At 42.0% G+C, this 19813-nt stretch overlaps 2 protein-coding genes across 2 annotated transcripts; one reads left to right on the forward strand and one right to left on the reverse strand.

Moving 5' to 3' along the window:
* The first annotated feature begins 53 nt into the window (after nt 1-53).
* Nucleotides 54-6324, forward strand: ccdc28b (coiled-coil domain containing 28B). The gene is given in 7 exon segments (XM_018690042.2): nt 54-279; nt 1584-1892; nt 2176-2254; nt 2256-2346; nt 2596-2750; nt 4110-4132; nt 4266-6324. Coding segments are annotated over 6 exon segments (639 nt in total). The 5' UTR covers nt 54-279; nt 1584-1656; the 3' UTR covers nt 4321-6324.
* togaram1 (TOG array regulator of axonemal microtubules 1) lies at nt 5988-19620 on the reverse strand. Its single transcript, XM_018690040.2, is given in 25 exon segments — nt 5988-7227; nt 7337-7423; nt 7518-7737; nt 7906-8089; nt 8250-8365; nt 8456-8582; nt 9157-9315; nt 9459-9694; nt 9980-10085; nt 10338-10408; nt 10410-10462; nt 10881-11117; nt 11365-11536; nt 11637-11672; nt 11675-11802; nt 12133-12201; nt 12295-12459; nt 12541-12641; nt 13019-13242; nt 13360-13640; nt 13755-14018; nt 14185-14313; nt 15669-15735; nt 17597-18772; nt 19364-19620. Coding segments are annotated over 24 exon segments (4518 nt in total). The 5' UTR covers nt 18629-18772; nt 19364-19620; the 3' UTR covers nt 5988-6973.
* Nucleotides 19621-19813: the final 193 nt, after the last annotated feature.

Here is a 19813-nt window from a genome sequence, read left to right on the forward strand (position 1 = left end):
CATTAACAAGCCGGATACCCCCCCCCCCCGGTTTGTCCACAGAGAGGCGGACTGGCCCTTTAAGAGGGATAAAGACGACAGCTCCGCACGAGCCGAGCGCATCGATGCCGCGCTTTACATTTCATCAGTAATTTCGCTCGGCTGCCGCAGAGATCATTTAACATCACTGCGGTTTTTAAAGGTTAATTTGTGTGAAGTGTACTTGAGCGTTTTAAACCCCGGGAGGAGAAATGTGACGCCGTGCCCAGCCGGTTTGCTCTCTGGTGCGTAATTGATTCGGTAAGTCTTATTTGTGTCATTGGTAGTCGGTAAATCTGTTTACACGTCTTTTCTCGCACTGAATTTAACCGTACGGTGTATCAAACAACTGCCTGCATATTGTTCTAAAATAATATATTCTACAGTACCGATATAATCGAAGTAAAGAGGGATTTAGGCGTATAAAGTTGGCATTGTGTATGACTGTAGTGGCCATCTTTGGATTCTACTTTGAGCGGAGGCTGGCGCAGTCTTCAGGAGATGTAATAACAGTAATATCGTTTGTTGTAGCGGTATAAAGCGTTATTAAGGCACTGTACCGAGATTATAATGGAAGTACTGTAGTTACTTGGCCTAATAATGAAATGCCACAAACAACCACTGCTGCTGTAGTACTTCTATGGCAAACCACTGCAAAACTGTAAAGACCTATAGGAATAAGGTGGCCTAAAACTATGTCAGTGCAGTCCAATACAAATCTCTTTAAGTTAATTTATATAACATATGTCAACTTATTGAATGATTTGTTGGCTTATACTGCATTGGAAAGGTGTGTCTATTTTTCTAGTCTCAGTGTAAACAGATGAGAAGCAGAGCTTTTAAACTCCACTTACCTGCCATAGATAAGTCTCAGTAAGGACACAGTACATTGATTTTCTCATCCAGCCAATTGTCTGAAAGTGAGTCCATTTGTATAATATGCTACAGGGTGTTTTAAGGAGCCATGTACTGCATGTTTGTGCAGCAATCCAATAAGCTGTCTGTCTGTGCAATTCAGTCACTAGTAGTAAAAACAAGGGCCAGCTGCGGTGAAGCTGTTTTTGAATACTCGTTTGTTTGGTTTGAAAATGCCCTGAAAACACTGATGCACCCTCCTTCACGTCACACATATTCTCTAAGGTCTTTCCACTTTGAGTCAGCTCTAAAAATATTTTTCTAGGCTACTGTTTCACTCCCACTTTTTTACACCAGGGGTGGCAAAAGCAGGAAATGGCTTCCATTAAAATACTTTCATCCAAATGCAATCCCATTAAGGTAGGCAGGTTAGTGGTGTACTGTTCCTCACTGTTACTTCTTATTAAAATGTAGTAACTCCCGCTGTTGTTTTGAATTTTTCTATGTCAGATATACCATTGGGAGTACATGGGGATGCTGTTAAACAAATGAAAGCATCACTAAATGCTTGCTTCCTGCAGTGAGGAGGATCCTTAGCTGCAGCACTAATTTTGGCACAGTCAGTAACTTCCACAGAGCCCTTCTCTTAGGGAAAGGAAGGCTGCTAGTTTTGAACTTCCTATACCTTTGTTTTTGTTTTGTTTTTTCAGGACATCCTGTTCACCAGCCAGGCAGCGAGTGCCCCCTCATCTTGCTCCGGAGAAAATAAAAAGATAAATAACAATGGAAGACAAACGCAAGAAGCGTAGCCCAAAGGTGTCTCTCCCGCAGCCCCCTCCTCCCCCCATCAACCCCCGCAAACTCTCCGTCCTGCCTGCCAGCAAAAGTGCCACCTTCTCTCTCGGCCTGCCGCAGCCTCCCTCCCCCAAGAACAGAGGCAAGTATAAGAGGTCCATAGGTGCACCAGGGCAGCCCAAAGAGGTGTTCGCAGCCGTCGTAGCTCCACCAAAGACCACCAGGTTTGTATCTATGAGTAACACCTGTATTTATAAACAAGTGCTGCAAATGCATTTTTTATTTTGCAGCATGTAACTGGCTAAATTAGATAATGTGAGATTATTCAGACAGTGTGCAGTATCTCTACCACAGCTGCATCTGAGAATAGTAGGAAAAATATACATAATCAACGTTACATAATCTCATTTTTGCTTGTCAAATCCCTTCCTGGGAAATTAAACAATAGCAGAAACAAAGGAGGCAGGTTGCCAATGCTGATGATGTTTTCTGTCTGTTTTTCGTCAGGCCCCACAAGGAGAAGCCCAGGGCTCCCCAGCCAGCAGGGCCAAGTAAAGTAGTCCAGTCTTCCCCCTTGCAGCACTCCTTTTCTCACTGATGTCTCAGATGTGAGAGAGATGGAGGGAGGGCTCCTCAACCTTCTTAATGACTTCCACTCAGGCAAACTACAGGCTTTCGGTAAGATAACCTTGATCAGACAGGCCACCGGGGGAATATTCTGTTACAGGCTGAGAATAAAGCCAGTTCAAAAGTGGCTTTGTTACATGAATTAGACTGAAATCAAATAGCAGCAAGTGCTATTTTTACACATCTGCTGCCATGGTAATACTTTTGACTGCTGTAATCCTCTGGCAGCTAAAAGAGATTTTAGCACTTTGTGCTATAGTAAAGTCACGCCTGTCTTGTTTAACTCCTCTGTTTCCCTAGGTAAAGTGTGCTCCTTTGAGCAGCTGGAACATGTGCGTGAGATGCAGGAGAAGCTGGCGCGATTGCACTTCAGCCTCGACAGTCACGTGGAGGAGCTTTCAGAGGACCAGAGGAAGTGCGCCTCTGACCACAACCTGGAACACCTGCTCAGTAACGTAAGCACAATATACACAACAGCAGAGGGTCGTCCCTCTCACTCATAATCTCAGTTTTCACCAGGTCATAAAGATGTATATACGTTTCTGAATCTCCACGGGCCATAAGCTTCACTTTTTTCAAGAAAGTAGTTGTATCTGTCAAGCCACTGAAACAGCATCGTGAGACATTAAAACCTACTCTAGTTAATGTGGGTTAGCAGTTCCTCAAAGCAGAGCGAGGCAGGTTCGATGAAGTCATCAGGGTTATCTTGGATTGGGCATAGGACTTTAATATTTTAACTAATCTGTATGAGCATTTAAGAAGTGAGATGCTATTAGAGTTACAATATATGAGTGCTGGAAATTAAAAGTAATAATATCGAAAAGTTAACCACTGTAGCTTTAAGTTGCATTGTGGGAAGTGTAGGATTTTACATTCTTGGAACTTGAACCACACAGGGGAATCAAAGTGAGGGGAACTTGGCCTCTGCTGCTTCAATCCTGACCATTTTAAAAAAGAAATCTGTCTCTTGTGAGCTGCCCAACTTTGTGAAGGCACAATACTGAATTGCTGGAGTTCTCCTTTAAATATAGATAACATTAAAGTAATCCATCTTTAGAGACAATAATTTAGATATATATTTATTATTTATATTGGATTGTAAAAAGTGTTTGTTAGATGCTTTCAGAGGGGATTTTATTTATTATTTATTTAACATTCAAAAACAATATAATACCAAACCAGGAATATGGCATATTATTATACGTATGCTTTGTTTATAAGTGAAGCTCATGACCTATAGTATAGTGAATGCACCAAATCTAATAATCATTTCTTTCCCTTTTAGTGTGAACCCTAAAATTGTTACATGCTTAGCTGAGCTGTCAGTGTGTACAAATGTTAAGTATTATCCAGCACTAACAGTGATGTGCAGTCCAAGAATGCCTTGAAAGAGTTTCTATTGTTAGCATGTTGTGTGGCTCCTAGTTACCCACGCCTGGAGCTGGTATGCTCACTGTGGGGAAGTTGCAGTTGCTGTGTGTGTGTGTGTGTGTGTGTGTATGAGGGAGGTGAGAAAAAGCCCTCAGCTCATTACAGACACTGCTGCCAGGAATACTTTAGAGCTGTAGCAGCAGTGGATAATTGTGCCCCAGAGCAGATGGGCTGTCAACTAACTTTCCTTTGTGTAGATAAGGGAAGCTGACCATTTGCTTCTGATGGGAATGTAATTCAAATATTGATGTGACACACATGGGCTGTTATGTAATATGATCACATTTAGGGATTAGAGCCTTGTAGTATCACTTCAGGTTCTATTTTTGGCCATTTATGTTTTCAATACAAGCTCTCATTCATTTTTTCATTTGTTTCCGCAGCTGGAGGAGCTCAGCACCTCAATGTATCCTTTCCTAATTAAATGTCTGTTTATTTATGGGGTCCACCCAGCACTCACAGGCACAGATGCACGATTCACATTATCTGTTTTCAGTTCAAAGTCTTCCTGTGTGAATCCTTAATGTGCCTGTGTTCAGACAAAAGCTCCACTTGGCTGAGAACCAGGACCTGCCCAAGACATCTGGTCCCTGACAAAGTGAGGTGTGGAGTATGGCGACCAGACACTCATCTTCTCCCAACATCTAAGCAGTCCAGGTTGCCATGGCATTGATCCAGCTGCCTTAGTAACAGAATGGAAAGCTCCACACAGGAGGAGGGGCTATTTTTTTTTCCATTTGGTCAGTGAAGCCTGAGGGAACGGCCGAGGGAATGACTCAAAGCAGCAGAGCATTAAATGAACTCTCAACCAGAATCATAAACCCCCTCATTCATGGCAGAAGAAATGATCAGAGGTTTTATTTTAGATTTACAGGAGAAAACATTGTGTTAAAAGTTTTGAACATTTTTGTGGCATCAACAAACTTGGCTTCAGTATATAATATATCTGAATCCAGGAGTGTGTTGTTGTTGGTTCTCTGCTATTCATCACAAAAAGCACATTTCATGACAGTTTAAGACTCTATGTTGTGTTTGTTTACTTCACGTTATGCCTGGTGTTTTGCATATTTTAAGATGGTATATGTCTCTATCGGCAAAGAAATGTGAGCCATACTTATGTAGCAAGTAGCAAATGTATTTGGCCCTTGACAACACCACTGTGGGAGTTTTCACTTTTGCTATTATCCTGAATGCACTCTGTCATTTTTATATCTTTGCTAAACGTTTAATACTGGAAAGGAATGGATTTACTCCCTCTTACAACTGTGCATTTAAAAAAGGGACAATGTGAGGAGACCTAATGTAAAAAATGTATGTTTGATGAACTTATACTGTATGTAAAATGGTTAGTGTTTGGCCAATGTGCAGTTCAGCTACTGTATTTGCGACACTGATGGTTTAGAATAATTCAAATAGGACAATTTTGTCTATTTCCTCAGTGCGTCTTCAGGATTGCCTTTAGGTTTTATTTTTGTGAATGAGGGCCCAGTAGCAGCATCAGCTCCAAGCACAAACTAGTCCACCCTGCTACTGAAATGCTGTAAAATTGCCTTCTTGTAACGTGTAGGTTACACAGGGGGTCGGTCCAGTCTGACACAGGAAGGCATTCCCTTGTCTCTCTGTGTTGGACAGCACATCCACAGAGCAATGCAGCTGGCATAAATCTCTGTGCCGCACTCTTTCAAAATGGCAGCTACTTTCATAGGTAAAGATTTAGGGGCTGAGATTATGATTTGCATTGTATTTAATTCCAAACTTGGCAGCGATGCACAGTACCTTGGCCATAATATTAAATCCCCGACAAGCCAATTAAAATGATATTAACGTTCAATCTGAAACATTAAAGCATTGGTGCATTCAGTTGTTAAAAATGTAATATAAGTCTTTTGTACTGCTTGCTAAGCCTACCTCTTTTCCAAGGCCTTGGAATATGTGATACATTTCTCATTCTAGTTAGTCCATCAAAAATCCTTCGTAGTCAGCTCTTTTATGTTTATATTTACTACATAATAAGAGGGGTAATTCACCAGAGGACTGATTACCGTTAACTTTACACAACATACCATATGAAGTAGGCGCAGTCAAAACAACAGAAAACTCATGTGTATTCTCATGTGTATTCAGTGGCTGTACCCATGAATAAAGGTAAATTAGGTAAAAGGTGTAATAATGTGTGTTGTTAGTGTGTGTAAAATGTACCTGTGGTCAATTCTCTGCCCACCCCATCTCCTTAAAATCTGAATGAGGCACATGGAAGTTAGTTTTACAGAAATAAAACACTTTATTTATATATCAATCTGTCTTTACTCTTGTTCACAAACAAGTTTGATATAATTTAACAATAGATTAATTAAAAGGCTACTTGAAGACTGGCACTATACTGAGACACAATCAGATCTGGGCATTCACTGTTTCTCAGGCAGCCACAGGAGTAAAGCTGAACTCCTTTTCCCTTTCATGTTGTCCCCATCCAGGAGCATTAGTTAGAACCCAACTGTGATCTAGGCATCAGTGTACATATATATCTCCTTATCAAAAATAGAAACAATTTTGAATTTTGATCCTGCCAGTAAATTTTGGTCATGCAAAAAAAAAAAACAGTATCAACTCAGCACATCATTAACATGTCTTTTAAACCATTACACAATAGATAAATTATAAACTGTACCATCATACAGCATACGATTAATACTGTGCAAATACACATTTGAGCTGTACAAAAGTATTTTGTACTATTCATGTTAATCTCAATTCACAAATCTTCAAAACAACTACATGAAAAATATCACATCACATTTGATGAAACAGCAAAAATATACACCTTTCAGGTCCCTGTTGTTTTCCTCTTCTTTTTGTGCATTTCAATCTTACATTCTGCAATAGTGTCTATGATTTGTCTACAGTACATGTTTAGATAATGAAAAAAAGCAATAACAATCATAGGATGGTATGTAGTGTAAAACTCATGATGTCTATCATGATAATGAGCTACCTTTTCAAAGTGCAAAGAGAGCAGGTTGAGTATGTGTAAGACCTGATGTCAGTATGTTACATTGTCCATGCTTCTGTACCAGAGGAAATCTCACTGAGATAAGAATTAAGAGCTCCTAATTTTTAAGGACTTTCTCTTTATTGATATAAAAGTGCAGGCACTATAAGAAATGTAGAACATCTCTGTCTTCAAGTAAGGTCAGTGTTAATGTTCTTCTCTTCAAACATTTGGTTGTGTTTGGATTCGGCTTTACCTTTAGGATAAGGCCCTCAGGAACTCGTTTAAACCTTTGTGGACGTTGGCAGGCTGGGAGGCAGCACACTCGCTCAGGCTGGACCCCATCTGGGCGTAAAGGGCTTGGCACAGGTTGGCGGTAGCACCCCTCACGCTTCCGCCCCGGCCATGAATGGTGCCGCTGTGGGTAGAGGTGCCCAGGAGGTGCCACAGCAAGGGCAGCACTTTCTGCTCCACCACCTGGGGTTTGCGAGGGTAGAGCTCTGTCACAAGATCTGTAAATAGAAAGTGACAAGAAACAAGAAGTGATCAGACATTGCAAACCAATTGGAGAGCGGAGGTCAGTACTTATTACAGTGTTCACAATGATCACAACAGACATACCTGCAACTTTTTCGATAAGGTCGACCTTTGCTTTGCCACTTAAAAACTGAGCCTTGGTGCAGAAAGGTTGGAGAAGGAGTGTGTTATCTGTCAAAGAAAATTACAACGTCAAACTGAATTCTCCAAATCAGATGTGAGATTTCACTTGGATTACAAAAATCTGAATGCTTGAAGTGAGTACCAAGATTTAATATGAGTGCATTGATGGCTCCAATAGCAGCGGAGTAGATGGCATTGTTCTTAGAGTTGAGGTGATTGTCCACGATTGCTGGGACCAGGATGTTGACCACTTGGGACAGGTTGTCCTTCATCAAGTGGATGATTTTCTGTAGTGACTCAAGGGCGTACAGGTTGACCTTGCTGTTGGACTCCTGCAGCCTGGCCTTGAGGGCATCAAACACCTGACAGAAGGGAAAGAGAAGGGAGAACAACAAAAAAAATCAACAATAACAACCTAATTCATAGTGATTTAATAATGAAAGAGAATTGCATAATGGGAGCTGAAAACTGTGACAAAGTACACAACAAAGAAATAGTGATAGGACTTGAAAAAACGTGCTTGTACTAACCGGGAATATACTGTTGATGACCATGTTGGGATTGTGCTGGCAGTCAGCCACTAGCTGGTCGATTCCCTTGATCCTCTCTCTGAAGTCCTTTGAACCGAGTAGACCTGAGATCTGCTTGATGTATTCAGTCTTGTCTGCAATACTCTGTGTCTGAGATCTACAGCTATAATGGCTATTGGACTCCCTGTAGATGACACAGAACACATAATACATCAAATGGTTTATAAACCTGTGAGTAAAGCATGAATAACTTACCTTATGCAGTTTGTGAAAGCCACAGCTCTGCTTAAAAAGTCTTGGTGTTTAAAGGCACCTCTGCTGTAGTGCTTGTTATTTACACCCACCTGTTGGTCTGGTTGAGAGGCTCCCTGGTGAGAGACGAGGCCCTGACTGTTCCACTGCCTGGGAGGGATCGTCTGCCCCTGGCTGACTGACTGTCTTGGGGCATCTCCCCAAGACCCTAAAATAACCCACAATCTCCAGGTTAGATGACAGTGTGGACTCTAGCAAAAATGCCAATGTTATAAACACAGAGGAACAAGTGCTGCACCTTTGTCTTGAGAGTGAAGACAGTGTCTTTGACAGTCGGCAGGTCTTTGGTGGAGATGTATTTCTCCAGGATCTTGTCAAAGTCAGGGTGGGATGACAGGGACAACAGCATTCGACGCCCATAGTACCTGTGGATTGAATCACTGAAGTAGTAACTCTAACACTACGTGACAATATTACAAGTCTCTGTTTTACTTATGACTTCAGCATCTCAGCAGTCCTACAGCAGAAGTAAAATAAAACAAGAACCCTACTTTTGCTTTTTTTAAATACTTATTTCAGAGTCATTCATTGACCAGAACAATCAGAGTGCCTCTCACATTTTATCCATTCCCATTTACATAATACAGAGTAACATAAATTACAAAAAGGTTGCAATAGTACAGTACAGTACCACCAACACAAATTATGGCATGAGAAATAACCACAGAGCTGAGTCAACTTCATCCACAACTGACAGTGGTTTTGCATATTATTGCAGGGTTTTCTAGTTTTCTGGTCTAAATTTGGTGGAGACATTTATATTTTGTATTTTGCCACTGTCATCTCTGTTGTATTTGCAATTTAATAAGAATAAGGATAAAAAAATAACATAAACAACTTAACATAATGCTTAAGTTAAGATCAAATCTTTGTGTACAAACATGAAAAGTTGTAAAAATAATTGAAACACGTGGAGCGATTCAAAGTCTCTGTACATACCTGGCTTCCTGTGAGGAGTCTTGTGCAAGTTTGGTGACAGCAGGTAAGATTCTGTCAGTGAGATCTTTTCCCCCAGAGAGAAGACGGACAGCACCAACCTTCTCTACCAGATTGGACAGATGTTGAGCAGTGCATTTTCTCACCACTGCATTGAGGTGACTGTCAGCAGAAAGGAAACCAATTCAGCAATCAAATATTCAAATATTTTTTAAAGTATCTGGTGTTGGGGAAAAGAGCAAATGTATGCACAAGAGTTTGGTAAAACAACAATTTGCTGTGTGTATGTATGTATGCATACTAACCTGAGTCCTCCAGTGAGTAGAGCATTGATGCTACGAGTGGGAGTGCAGTGCTGCACCATGCAGTCAAGTGCTGCATCAACATCCTGCCTGATGAAGGCATTACTCTCCCCAGCCTTCTGCAGTAAAGCTTTAACCGTCCCCTCCAGTTCCTGGTCCATTGCTTTCTGCATGTGGGTGTACAGGTCACCCAGAGTGCACACTGCAACCCTGGACACACCTGACCGCAGGTTCTTCACCTGAAGAAGATAGACATTATCAATACTTAAGGGCAAACAATACAATTCCAGCATTAAACAGCAGGACATTAAAGGATATTAAAGATATATATATATATATATATATATATGAGTAATACAGTAATACATACTGTATAAATACTGAGACACTGGCAAATTGTTCTACAAATTAAGATATTAGGATTTCAACTGTGAGAGAGGCCATTCTAGTTCAAATGGTGTGAGGAAGCATAATGAAAACATGAAAAAAATTATGTGGGAGTGTTATCCAACAAGTTACACTACCTCTTGAATGAGAGATAGACAGACATCATGAAGCCTGCCCTGGAGTGTGTCTGAGTGGTAATGGGCCAGAGAGCGCAGAAACGTCAGACCCTCAATCTTCTTCTCCCTAGATTGAAAAAAAGACACAATTGGCAGCCATTTTTTCTAGACTTTACTTTCTTGACCACATTTAAAGGTATTGGTTGCTATAGCTTTATGTTTTTGTTACACAACAAATATCACAGTATTTGGGATGACAGTAATTGACAAAGTGGGATAGTTTTAAATCTTTTACATTTTTACTCTACTTTATATTTCAGGAACATATATAGGACCTTTAGATTTGAGTTATCCTTGTGATGGATTGAGTGTTTCTCACCAGTCCTCAGAGCTCAGCAGGTTGAAACTCTGCGTCAGTGCCAAGTCAGGTTTGGAAAATGGACACAGCTCCGGTAGGCTCAGAGAGATTTTTCTTGTGGCCCGTAGTGCCAGGGGACAGCTCATCTAAATGGCCCATCAGACACCACACAACACACAGACACACAGATCCGGTTTCATGTTACATCTCTATCCATCTGAAAGCAAATTGTGTGTGTGGGTGGCGGTGCATTAACAGTAGGTTGTCAAAACAAAGCACTGTGGCACATTAACCAAAGCAAACATCTTATTCACCCATGCTCTGATGGCTCTGACAGTCTAATTAATGTACCAGCATTTTCTATAAAGGCCTGTTAAAGCACTAGTTCATCCATTTATAATGCAGTGGAATACTGCTAAATTGCATGCCAGTGTCAGACCAACTAAGAGATCACACAGAGCAACATAATAAAGATAGAGTGGGACATTTTTTGGTTCATAAAAGTAGATGGCTAAGCTTTAGTGCGGCATGCAGCTAAAGCGTTGGGCTTTTAGATCCACTGACCTGAGCTATGTGACAGCGACGGTCGGGTTCTGCTGAGACTAGGAGCTCTCCTAAGCCGTGAGAGGTTTTTAGGGTTGGGCGGCACTGTGGGGGGGCTCGGCTGGTGGGGTGGAGTGAAGCACTTGGTGGGGCTTTGGGGTCCCGGTGGGCTGACGGGGCTGGTGGGGCTGAGAGGGGACTCATCAGAGAGGTGGTCTGCTTTGCTGTGCGTCAGTGTGCTGCCGTTTAGATGTAGATCTACGATACAGAAGATCAACATTTCAACAAGTCTCTGGCTGAAAAACACTTAAATTTAAATGTATATTCATGCATTCAAATAGTGGTAATTTAAATTAGCTAAGAACATCTTAGAAAAGCTTATTTATAACCAATAGTAAAAATCTGAGTTAATGAAAAAGTAAAATTAGCCTTTTAAATTCAGAAATCAACAGCAATATATGAGAAATATACATTGTTGGTTAAGATTTCCAGAACTTTCTCTTGCCTTTAATGATTAATGCTCTATTCTCCTCTGTAGGTGAATCAGACAGCATCTGTCTGACACGGTGGCGAATCTTGTCTCGTGCGTGGTCCCCCTGACCGGACTGCCCATCTTGCTGATCCAGACGTTGCAGCCGCATCCTATCCCGGCCAAACCTGGCGTTCTTCACCCTCTCCTGCAAGTGCATCAGTCGAGAACACACCAGGTGGTACTTTGGTAACTGGAAACTTTCTGTGTGGTACTATACATTCACAACTGGATAAAGTGTGACTAACCTTAAGCTCATCTGGACGTGGGCTGTCATCACTGTCTACGTGACTGCAGACAGAGCGTGGCTGTAGATGCCAGCTGAGGGATCAGTGGGGGGTTTGGCTGACGATTCACCCTGCTCAAGTGACAAGGCGACTCCTGGACGGCTTGACACTACAGTGCCAAACATGCCTAAGACGCATGAGGGAGATGTTTACAGATAACTTAAATGTATGATTGGAAAGGTGGATACAACAGTCTCAACAACTCAATAAATCAGTATTAAGATTAACTGTGATCACGATAGGACTACTGTGTTTGTCTTCAAGAGCTTTACTAGAAAATGAGGACCATAAAAACTCAATTTTGTAATGTTTCTTTGTAACTTCAGCAGGACTTTGGGAAAAAGGACATCTTGACTTTGAGTCTGCAGTAAAAGCTGCACCGAGGTACAACACTAGCACAGTGACAAAGCAAAACACTGGACAACTGAACAATGATTTATGGCCGTTACTGACTGACCTCTTCCAATGACTCCTTCAGGCATGTCTGTGCCTGGTGAGTTCCTGCTGCTGCTGTGGCTCTGTGATCCTAAAGATCAATGGAGGGGATTCACTGACTGATTTCATTATTAGACACACAAAATATTATTACCAGGTGAATCCATTGTCGCTGCTGACTGACCTTTAGCAGGCTTCAGTCCTCTGACTGATTCGCGAAAGGCAGGTTTGACCAACGGAGGGGAGGGTCCTGTTGTCTCCTCCTCTGTTTTAATAGTTCCGTTGGAGTAAGTGACTCTCTGCCCAACAACACCCACCTCAGACGACAGTTCATTTCTCTGAGACAATCCTTGATAAAGCGAAAAACAGAGATGTAAATAATACAATCCACTGCAATGCAGTGAGAAAAACAGCATCATTCCTTTTATACCTTGATGGCAGCTGAAGTCCATGGACACGGAAGACCTCAGTTTTGCAGAAGGCACTCTTGCAATGCGAGGTTTCATTCCTGAAGAGGCAGAGTTTCCAGGACTGTTGACAGATGTGACAAGTGAGAAATTATGCTGTGAAACTGCTCAGCAGAGTTCAACACATTGTCACACAACACCAGATGAGTACCAGTTTACCACTGATTTAACTTGTCATCGGGTCTGTGAGAAGATAGTGTTCCAAAACTGAAACAACCGACAAGATTTGAGCCAACTAATGTTGTAACATAATGCAAAAGGGTGCACCAAGATCAAATCAGATTGTCAGCTGGAGGAACCTATGGGAGAAGTATCATGATCTCAAGTATAAGTCTGCTTAAAGACAAACACAATGACATAATATTAAACTATGTGAGATAGTGGAGATAATGGAAAGAGTCTAAACAGCTAACAAAACGCAGCAAAATATGGATCCTTTACCTGCTTTTGATGCCATTGAAGCTTGAGTTGGCGACCGAGCTCAGACTGGAAAGACCACTTTCGCTGGCTGAGCTGGTGAGCTTTGGAGAGGTAAGTGATGGCGAGTCCAGACCCAGGTCTAACCTCACAGCAGAGTCGGGGCTGTCTGGATCTGGACTGCTAAGACTCACTTTAGCCCTCTTCTTGGCTGCACTGTTGCGCAATGAGCGCAGAGAGTTCAGCATCTGTGAGCGACACACACATGAGCATGGAAAGTAATATTATTAATGGATCCAAACTTCAACCCCCTTATCAAGCAGACTGTGCCCTCATGCCTTTAATCACATGGTATCACTGCTAACCTCTTGCATGTCCAGAGGATCATCCTCTTGAGGATCTTGCACTGCAGTGAAGCTATCAGGATCCAGATGAAGAATCTTTTCTAGCTGTTGGTTCTGAGGGCTGCCTGGAGCATTGGACCTGTGACCATTGAGAGACTGGGCCTGCTCTACTGGAGGAACTACTGGTGAGATAGAGAGGGTTGCCCTGGTGCTGCTCAGAGCCCGGCGGAATGACGAAGTGGAAGAAGAACTCACAAGGGAGGCTCGAAGAGGCCTGGGAGAGCATCTGCTAGAGGGATGGTCTTCTGGAGGGGATAGGACGTGGAAGAAAAACGAAATGACAATGCAAAATAGAGGCTACAACATTGTCACATTCAGCAGACAAACAAAATGCATATCAGCTTATGTCTTTTTACCCTTTGCTGTGCCTGCCGTGTCTCTCCAGGGGCTGGTGTCTCTCTGTTGGGGGCTGCTCTCTCTCTTGTTGGGCCAGGTGTTGGACAAAGACAGGGAGGGGTCTCCATGGCGGCGGGACAGCGTTGGAGTAAGCATGCCTCCTGGGAGTGTAGCCAGTGGGTAGGAGGGCAGTAAGAAGGAGCCGGATGTGGTGGGGTTAGAGGGGAGGGAAAATGTGCGCTCAACACTGGGGTTCCTCGGGAGCATACGCCCCTTGGGTGTGACTGTGAGACAGGGTATACACATGTCAGGAGCCATGAAAAGCTGGGTGTGATAAAAGGTAGTGAGGTGGAGATATGGTTCGTGTTTGACTGAAGGTTAAAAACAATCAGGAGTTCTTAGTGTAACTTGAGTAAATCCTTTAAAGATAGACCTTTTAAGACTTCTTACCAACATCTGGGTCAGAGAGGTTGGAGGTTTTAAAGATGTCAGGATCTAAGTTGAGACTTCCACTTCTCCTAATGCGAGCAGGGGACTCCCTCCTTCTGGAGGACTGTGGCTTCTGGGGCTGTGCAGAGCCTAGATGGAAAGTTTTTTTTTTGATAAGTTGAAGCTTTGAAAATTATTCAAATAGTTAACATGACAGCAACAATCCCTCTGTGAGCCCATGATTTAGGGGAAAAAAACAAACAAAACAAAACAAAAAATAGATCTTGACTAAAGGTATTGGTCATATTGAACTGATAATTTCATTATTTTTTTAAGTGGAGTGGTAAGTACTGCTGGCAAACTTTGCAGCCAGAAGCTCAAAAAGTTTCTGGTCTAGCTGTGCCTATGAGAACAGACACACAGAGGCTACATAGAGGAGATCACACAGAGCTGCAGCTGCAAAAACTGGACATTTATGTAGTAATGTTACACAAGAGCGGAAAAATTTTTGTAAGGCACACAACTGACTTTTATAAGGTATGGAAAACAACACTGCATTCAAATATTCTAGGCACACATACTACACATGTAATCTCCATTTTAGGATTAGCACTAGCATGTGTCCAGATTACATAAAATATACAGTAGTAGGAGCATTAGGAAGTGAGTCTAATCCCTTTGTAGTGACGTAGTCAACAACAAATCAATGGGTCAAGCAGATACAATCCAATATTAAACCTAAGGTGGTTTTCAAAGCCTAACATTTAGTCAAGAATAATTATATATCCTTTCCTCTCATAGAAATTACTGTACAAATTTTGGACTGGATTTCCAAGTCATGATCAGGTTTCTTCCTTTTGATGCTTGTCCCAGAACTGAGGAGTGGTCAATCGGGGACAGCTGCTGGCAGATCACCTATATACTTGACCACACTGAGCCTAGGCTGTAAACCTGTGAAAGCCTTGCTACAGTTACAACAGCAGTAAAGCCCAATTTTTACATGACTTGATTCTCTACTGAAGCTGGCATACTGCAAAAAAACTTGCTGTCCTCTGATTTTTACTACATTCTCTTTCTCTTTGTTGCCAACAACAAAGAACATTTTGTATTGTTTGCTAGTTAAATAACAGATGTTACAACATTTCTAGCCTTGTAAAATATTCATCTAAACAAATACTTGAGAAAAGAGGAAACTAAACCATGTTCGTAAGCTCAGTTTGACTCAGCAGATACAAAACAATAATTAGACAATTAAACTGCTGGCATAATGGTCTCTTCTGGTATGTCGTGAGACTGGTACGACCTTTATCTGCCTTGCAACTCTGCTCATCTCAGGGCTTTTGGTAAAGTAGCCTGGTGACTCCATTGACTCAGTGTGTTAATCCAAGTTAAAGCCGCTCTAAATTGAGTCCAGCTGAAGTTGACCATGACAACCATTCAACTGCACGTGTTACCTCATATGGAAATAATGTGTCATGTTGTGAGAAGGAAATATTGGCACTTACTAAAACTGGGTATATACGTCTCTGGGCTCAGCTTCCTGGACATGGGAAGGAAATCCTCGCTAGCCACCTATGAGCAGGCAGAAAATTGTTTCTTTTAATAGCAACAATAGAGGGTGAAATTCAAATAACTAACATACAATCCTTAAACATAACAAGAGCCTCTGTGTAATTCCATCCACTGGCCTGAACAAAGGCATGTAGCAGATATTTGGCCAGCTCAGACAAGAGACAGGCCTTTGGGTGGAACTCAACTTAATGTATATGATGTCTACTGTTCTCATTAAACTTTTACTGCTGCCATGCAACCTGTGAAATCGTGGTCAAAAATAAATGGATGAAACAGAGAGAGTTGTGACAAATTTTTGCATCAGTGTACATATCTCAGCCATAGAGAGACAGAATGTTCCTGAGGTTAGCCTCACTGCCTACAATCTGATCAACACTCACTGCAGAGCACTTGGTGTGATTGCAATCAGCACTAGAGCAGTAAATAAGCTATGTTTTACAAGCATAACCCTGTGATATTATTTAATTATGTCTCACGCCCCCTTCAGTAAGTGTGCTGTGTGGTAATGAGGTTGCTGGGAAACAGACACTGCTGTAAACAGAAGGTCTTTCAAATTGAGCCTGTATGCTGGATGACAGTTTCCAGAACAAATATGGTCAATTAATACCTCGTGAAACAAAGCCACTCATCACTACCAATGGGCATTATTAGAACAGAGCTGATGGTAGCTTATGTTTAACACATCATTCTAGTTTGTTAAGCTATTAAAATATGGTGTGGTACGTGCTCTATAATACATCCTTTAACACAACAAGGTGGTAGGCTGACCCTGAGTCTCAGAAGGCTTATGTTCACAATGGATGCTCATCTTTGCAGCGACGGTGTCATTGTGCAGGGAAATGAGTCACCTACTGTATTTCTTCCAGGAACAGCGTCAGTGATCCTGGATGTTGACCTATCTATTCCTCTCTTTGTATCCCTCTTTATTTATAAAGAATTGTGAATCACAAATTCAGTGATACAATTTAGCCTATTGTTAGCCTTTCAACAGATACTGATTCATTTATTTGAAAAAAAAAAAAAACAACAACAAGCATTACTAAGCACTGTCTAGACAATATGCTCCTAAGGAAATGTGTGTATAATGTACTAATAAGGATTGCCTCTCATCATATACAATGGGAGGTGGTTGAAGAGGACAACTGTATGATAAGATGTGGAAGATAAAACCGTTCTTTCTTTGCTGCACACAAACTGTCTCCCCCAAACTGTCTCTGTGGAAGTGCCACCTCTAAGATATATTTAGTCTCTTTGGCCTGGTGCCTTTGGGTGTGACTCAGCTTATTCAAACAACAAGGCAAAAGGCGGAAAAAAACTACAAAATTCTGACACTGGAGAAATTGCCAAGACCCAAGAGGAAGCAGAGAAATTCTGAGTACCACCCATAACCACCACTTTCATGCCTTTGGCAATGTCTGCACTTGCTAACTGATTGGGGGCAAATCAACATAACTACTTGGCAACTGAGTTGTAATTTCAGAGCCAACACACAACACTCTGGTGCCCCTAAAACCTCTGTACAGGCAGTGAACAAATGACTGATTAAGCCCTAATTGCTTTGGATCTCAAAGGAGTATTTTTAGAGGTCTCCTCAATAAAAAGGTGAACACTGCTTGTTGAGTCAGTAGCAATAGTCATTAATGTCAAACACTGACAACTAAAAGGACAAATTTCCATATGTTATCTGGATAAACATACCTAGCATATACCTGAATATACATCTATGTTGTAAGTTTTATTATATATAGAGAATCATTAGGTCAGTAACAGCATATGTTGAATCAAGGAAAGTTCCCAGATGGCTTAATTATCACAAGAGATAAGTGAGAATATGGCAAGCTGGAAGGATGATGGACCCCACCTGTTCAGAGCATTTTCCATTAGGTGTACTGCACTGCTGCTCATTCTCAGTGGATGAGAAACTCGACATCTCCCAGGGCAGTTTGTTCTTCCCTTTGCCCGCGCTGACAATCCTCCTTTGAAGTGGAAGGTCATCGGTGAGGGAGCCTAAACTGCCATAGCCATACAATCGGTCACAGTCTGGTTCAGTTCTGTGGCTCCTGGCACTGCTTATCCGTCCACCATTCATCACCCAGTCCAGATCAGCTCCAGAGCCGCACTGCAGTGAGCTCCGCTGTCCTGGTTTGGGCACTACTAAGCCATACTCCACTATCCCCTCAGAGGAGAGTTTCGGAAGGATGTGCCTTGCTCGTCTTGCCTGCACAGCTGCCATAAGACCGTCAGCGTCCTCATTGAGCTCAACCATGTCCACTGCTTTCATCAGAGGCTGTTTTTTCCCTGTGTCAAGGCAATAGTCAAAAACAGCAAACAGCTCGAGGGCAGCGTGGCGGACTTTCCTTTTGCTGTCTGCCAGATACGGTGCAACCTCAAAACAAAGCTTGGGGATGTTGAAATCTTTCCTAGGATGAGTAAGCATAGCTGACATAATGATGTTGAGGACATCTTCCCGAACCCTTGAATTTTTGTGTTTCAAGCTGCTGATTACAAGATCTAATACTTGTTGCGGTGCAACAGTTTTCATCAGCTGTCGAAACACATTCATGTATTCATTCCTAGTGATGGTGCGAGTGTCCCCAAGGGCCTTGAGAGCCACTAAGATCATCTGTTTGAAATATTTGTCTACACTTGTATCTAGCTTCTGAATGAGTAAGTTTAAAACTTGTAAGGTGCCATACAACACTTTAAAATTACTGTCATCCAGAAGTCGAGGAAGAAACTTAATGAAGTCCTCAATACTACCAGACGGGACTGACTTAATGTCCACTTCTGAGAGGACGTGTTTGAGCTCTTCCACCCCATTTGTGCGATTCTGGTAATTCTTCAAGTCCAGGAGCTGCTCGTGTAACTCCTGGGAGATCAATCCAGGTATCATTATTGATGGTCTTATGGATGTGGTCAAATCTGAGAATCCGAAGAAGCAAACACAATCCTGTGAGGACAACAGTATTCCTCCTCTTTAAGTGGTGCTTTCATTATGAGTGGTTGGTGATGGAAAACCACTCGCCTGTTTGTCAAGCTGTGAATGCAAAACAGCGAAAATTAACAGGAGTAAACAGAAGGACTGAATACATTCAAATTGATCACAGTGACATGAACGCAGTGATGAGCAAAATGCATGGTGACAGACTCGGTAATAATGTATATAAACATGTTACAACAAGAAGCCATGTAGCGGTACATATTTAACTGAAAGAGTGCTTTACTGCTCCTCAACATCACGATCGATCAGAATTAACAGCGTTAAATTAAAGGGGGTATGGACGCAACCACTTGTGGCTGTCAGGCGCGTTAGATATCAACACAACAGCAGAGATAACCTTTACCGCTGAGGGTTACGTTATTCCCTGCTATTGTAACGTTAGTTACTATAAAGCGTGTCTTAACCGGTTATACTGGCACTGAGTAATGTCTTTAGTGGGCTTACAATCAGTCCCTGCTTACACGTTACCGTTAAGCAGCCTAATTATTTAGCTAGCTACATAAAACCTTCGCTAACTGTAACAACGCTCAAACGGTGCTAAGCTAACTCGCTCCTCCGCTAATTGTGTGGGGATAAGTGCTGGCTGACTGGCGCTAGCAAAGTTAGAAAAACAACAAGAAAACAGACCTTGCATTTCTCCGAGTCCTCTTCGGTGACGCTCGACGAGACTATCTAATGTTACGTCGTCCAAATTTCCATGTCATGCTGCGTAGCTACGGTTCTCTAAGTGCAGACATTTTTTACTGGTTGTTTTAGCTGGTATATGGAGTGTTGAGTGTTTAGGAGCTACAGAGGTATTCACATCGAGAGGAGCCCACACATACACACAGACACACACCGAGGCAGCAAAATGGCGAATACATGTCGCAAACTGAGCGCTTCCATGGTGACGCGAGTTCCAGGCTCCTCCAGGCGGCATCATCATCAGAGCTGGAGACTAGGATGAAAAGTGAATAAGACACGGTCTAGAAATTAAAATATAACAGGATTTAAATTACATGTAACATACACAACACGAGTGTTCGATTTGTGCGCTTTTGTCTGGTTTAGAGCACCTCCGAGGAATGAAAAATAGGG

The sequence above is a fragment of the Lates calcarifer genome, linkage group LG19, assembly GCF_001640805.2.
Source record: "Lates calcarifer isolate ASB-BC8 linkage group LG19, TLL_Latcal_v3, whole genome shotgun sequence".
Classification (NCBI taxonomy): Eukaryota; Metazoa; Chordata; class Actinopteri; family Centropomidae; genus Lates; species Lates calcarifer.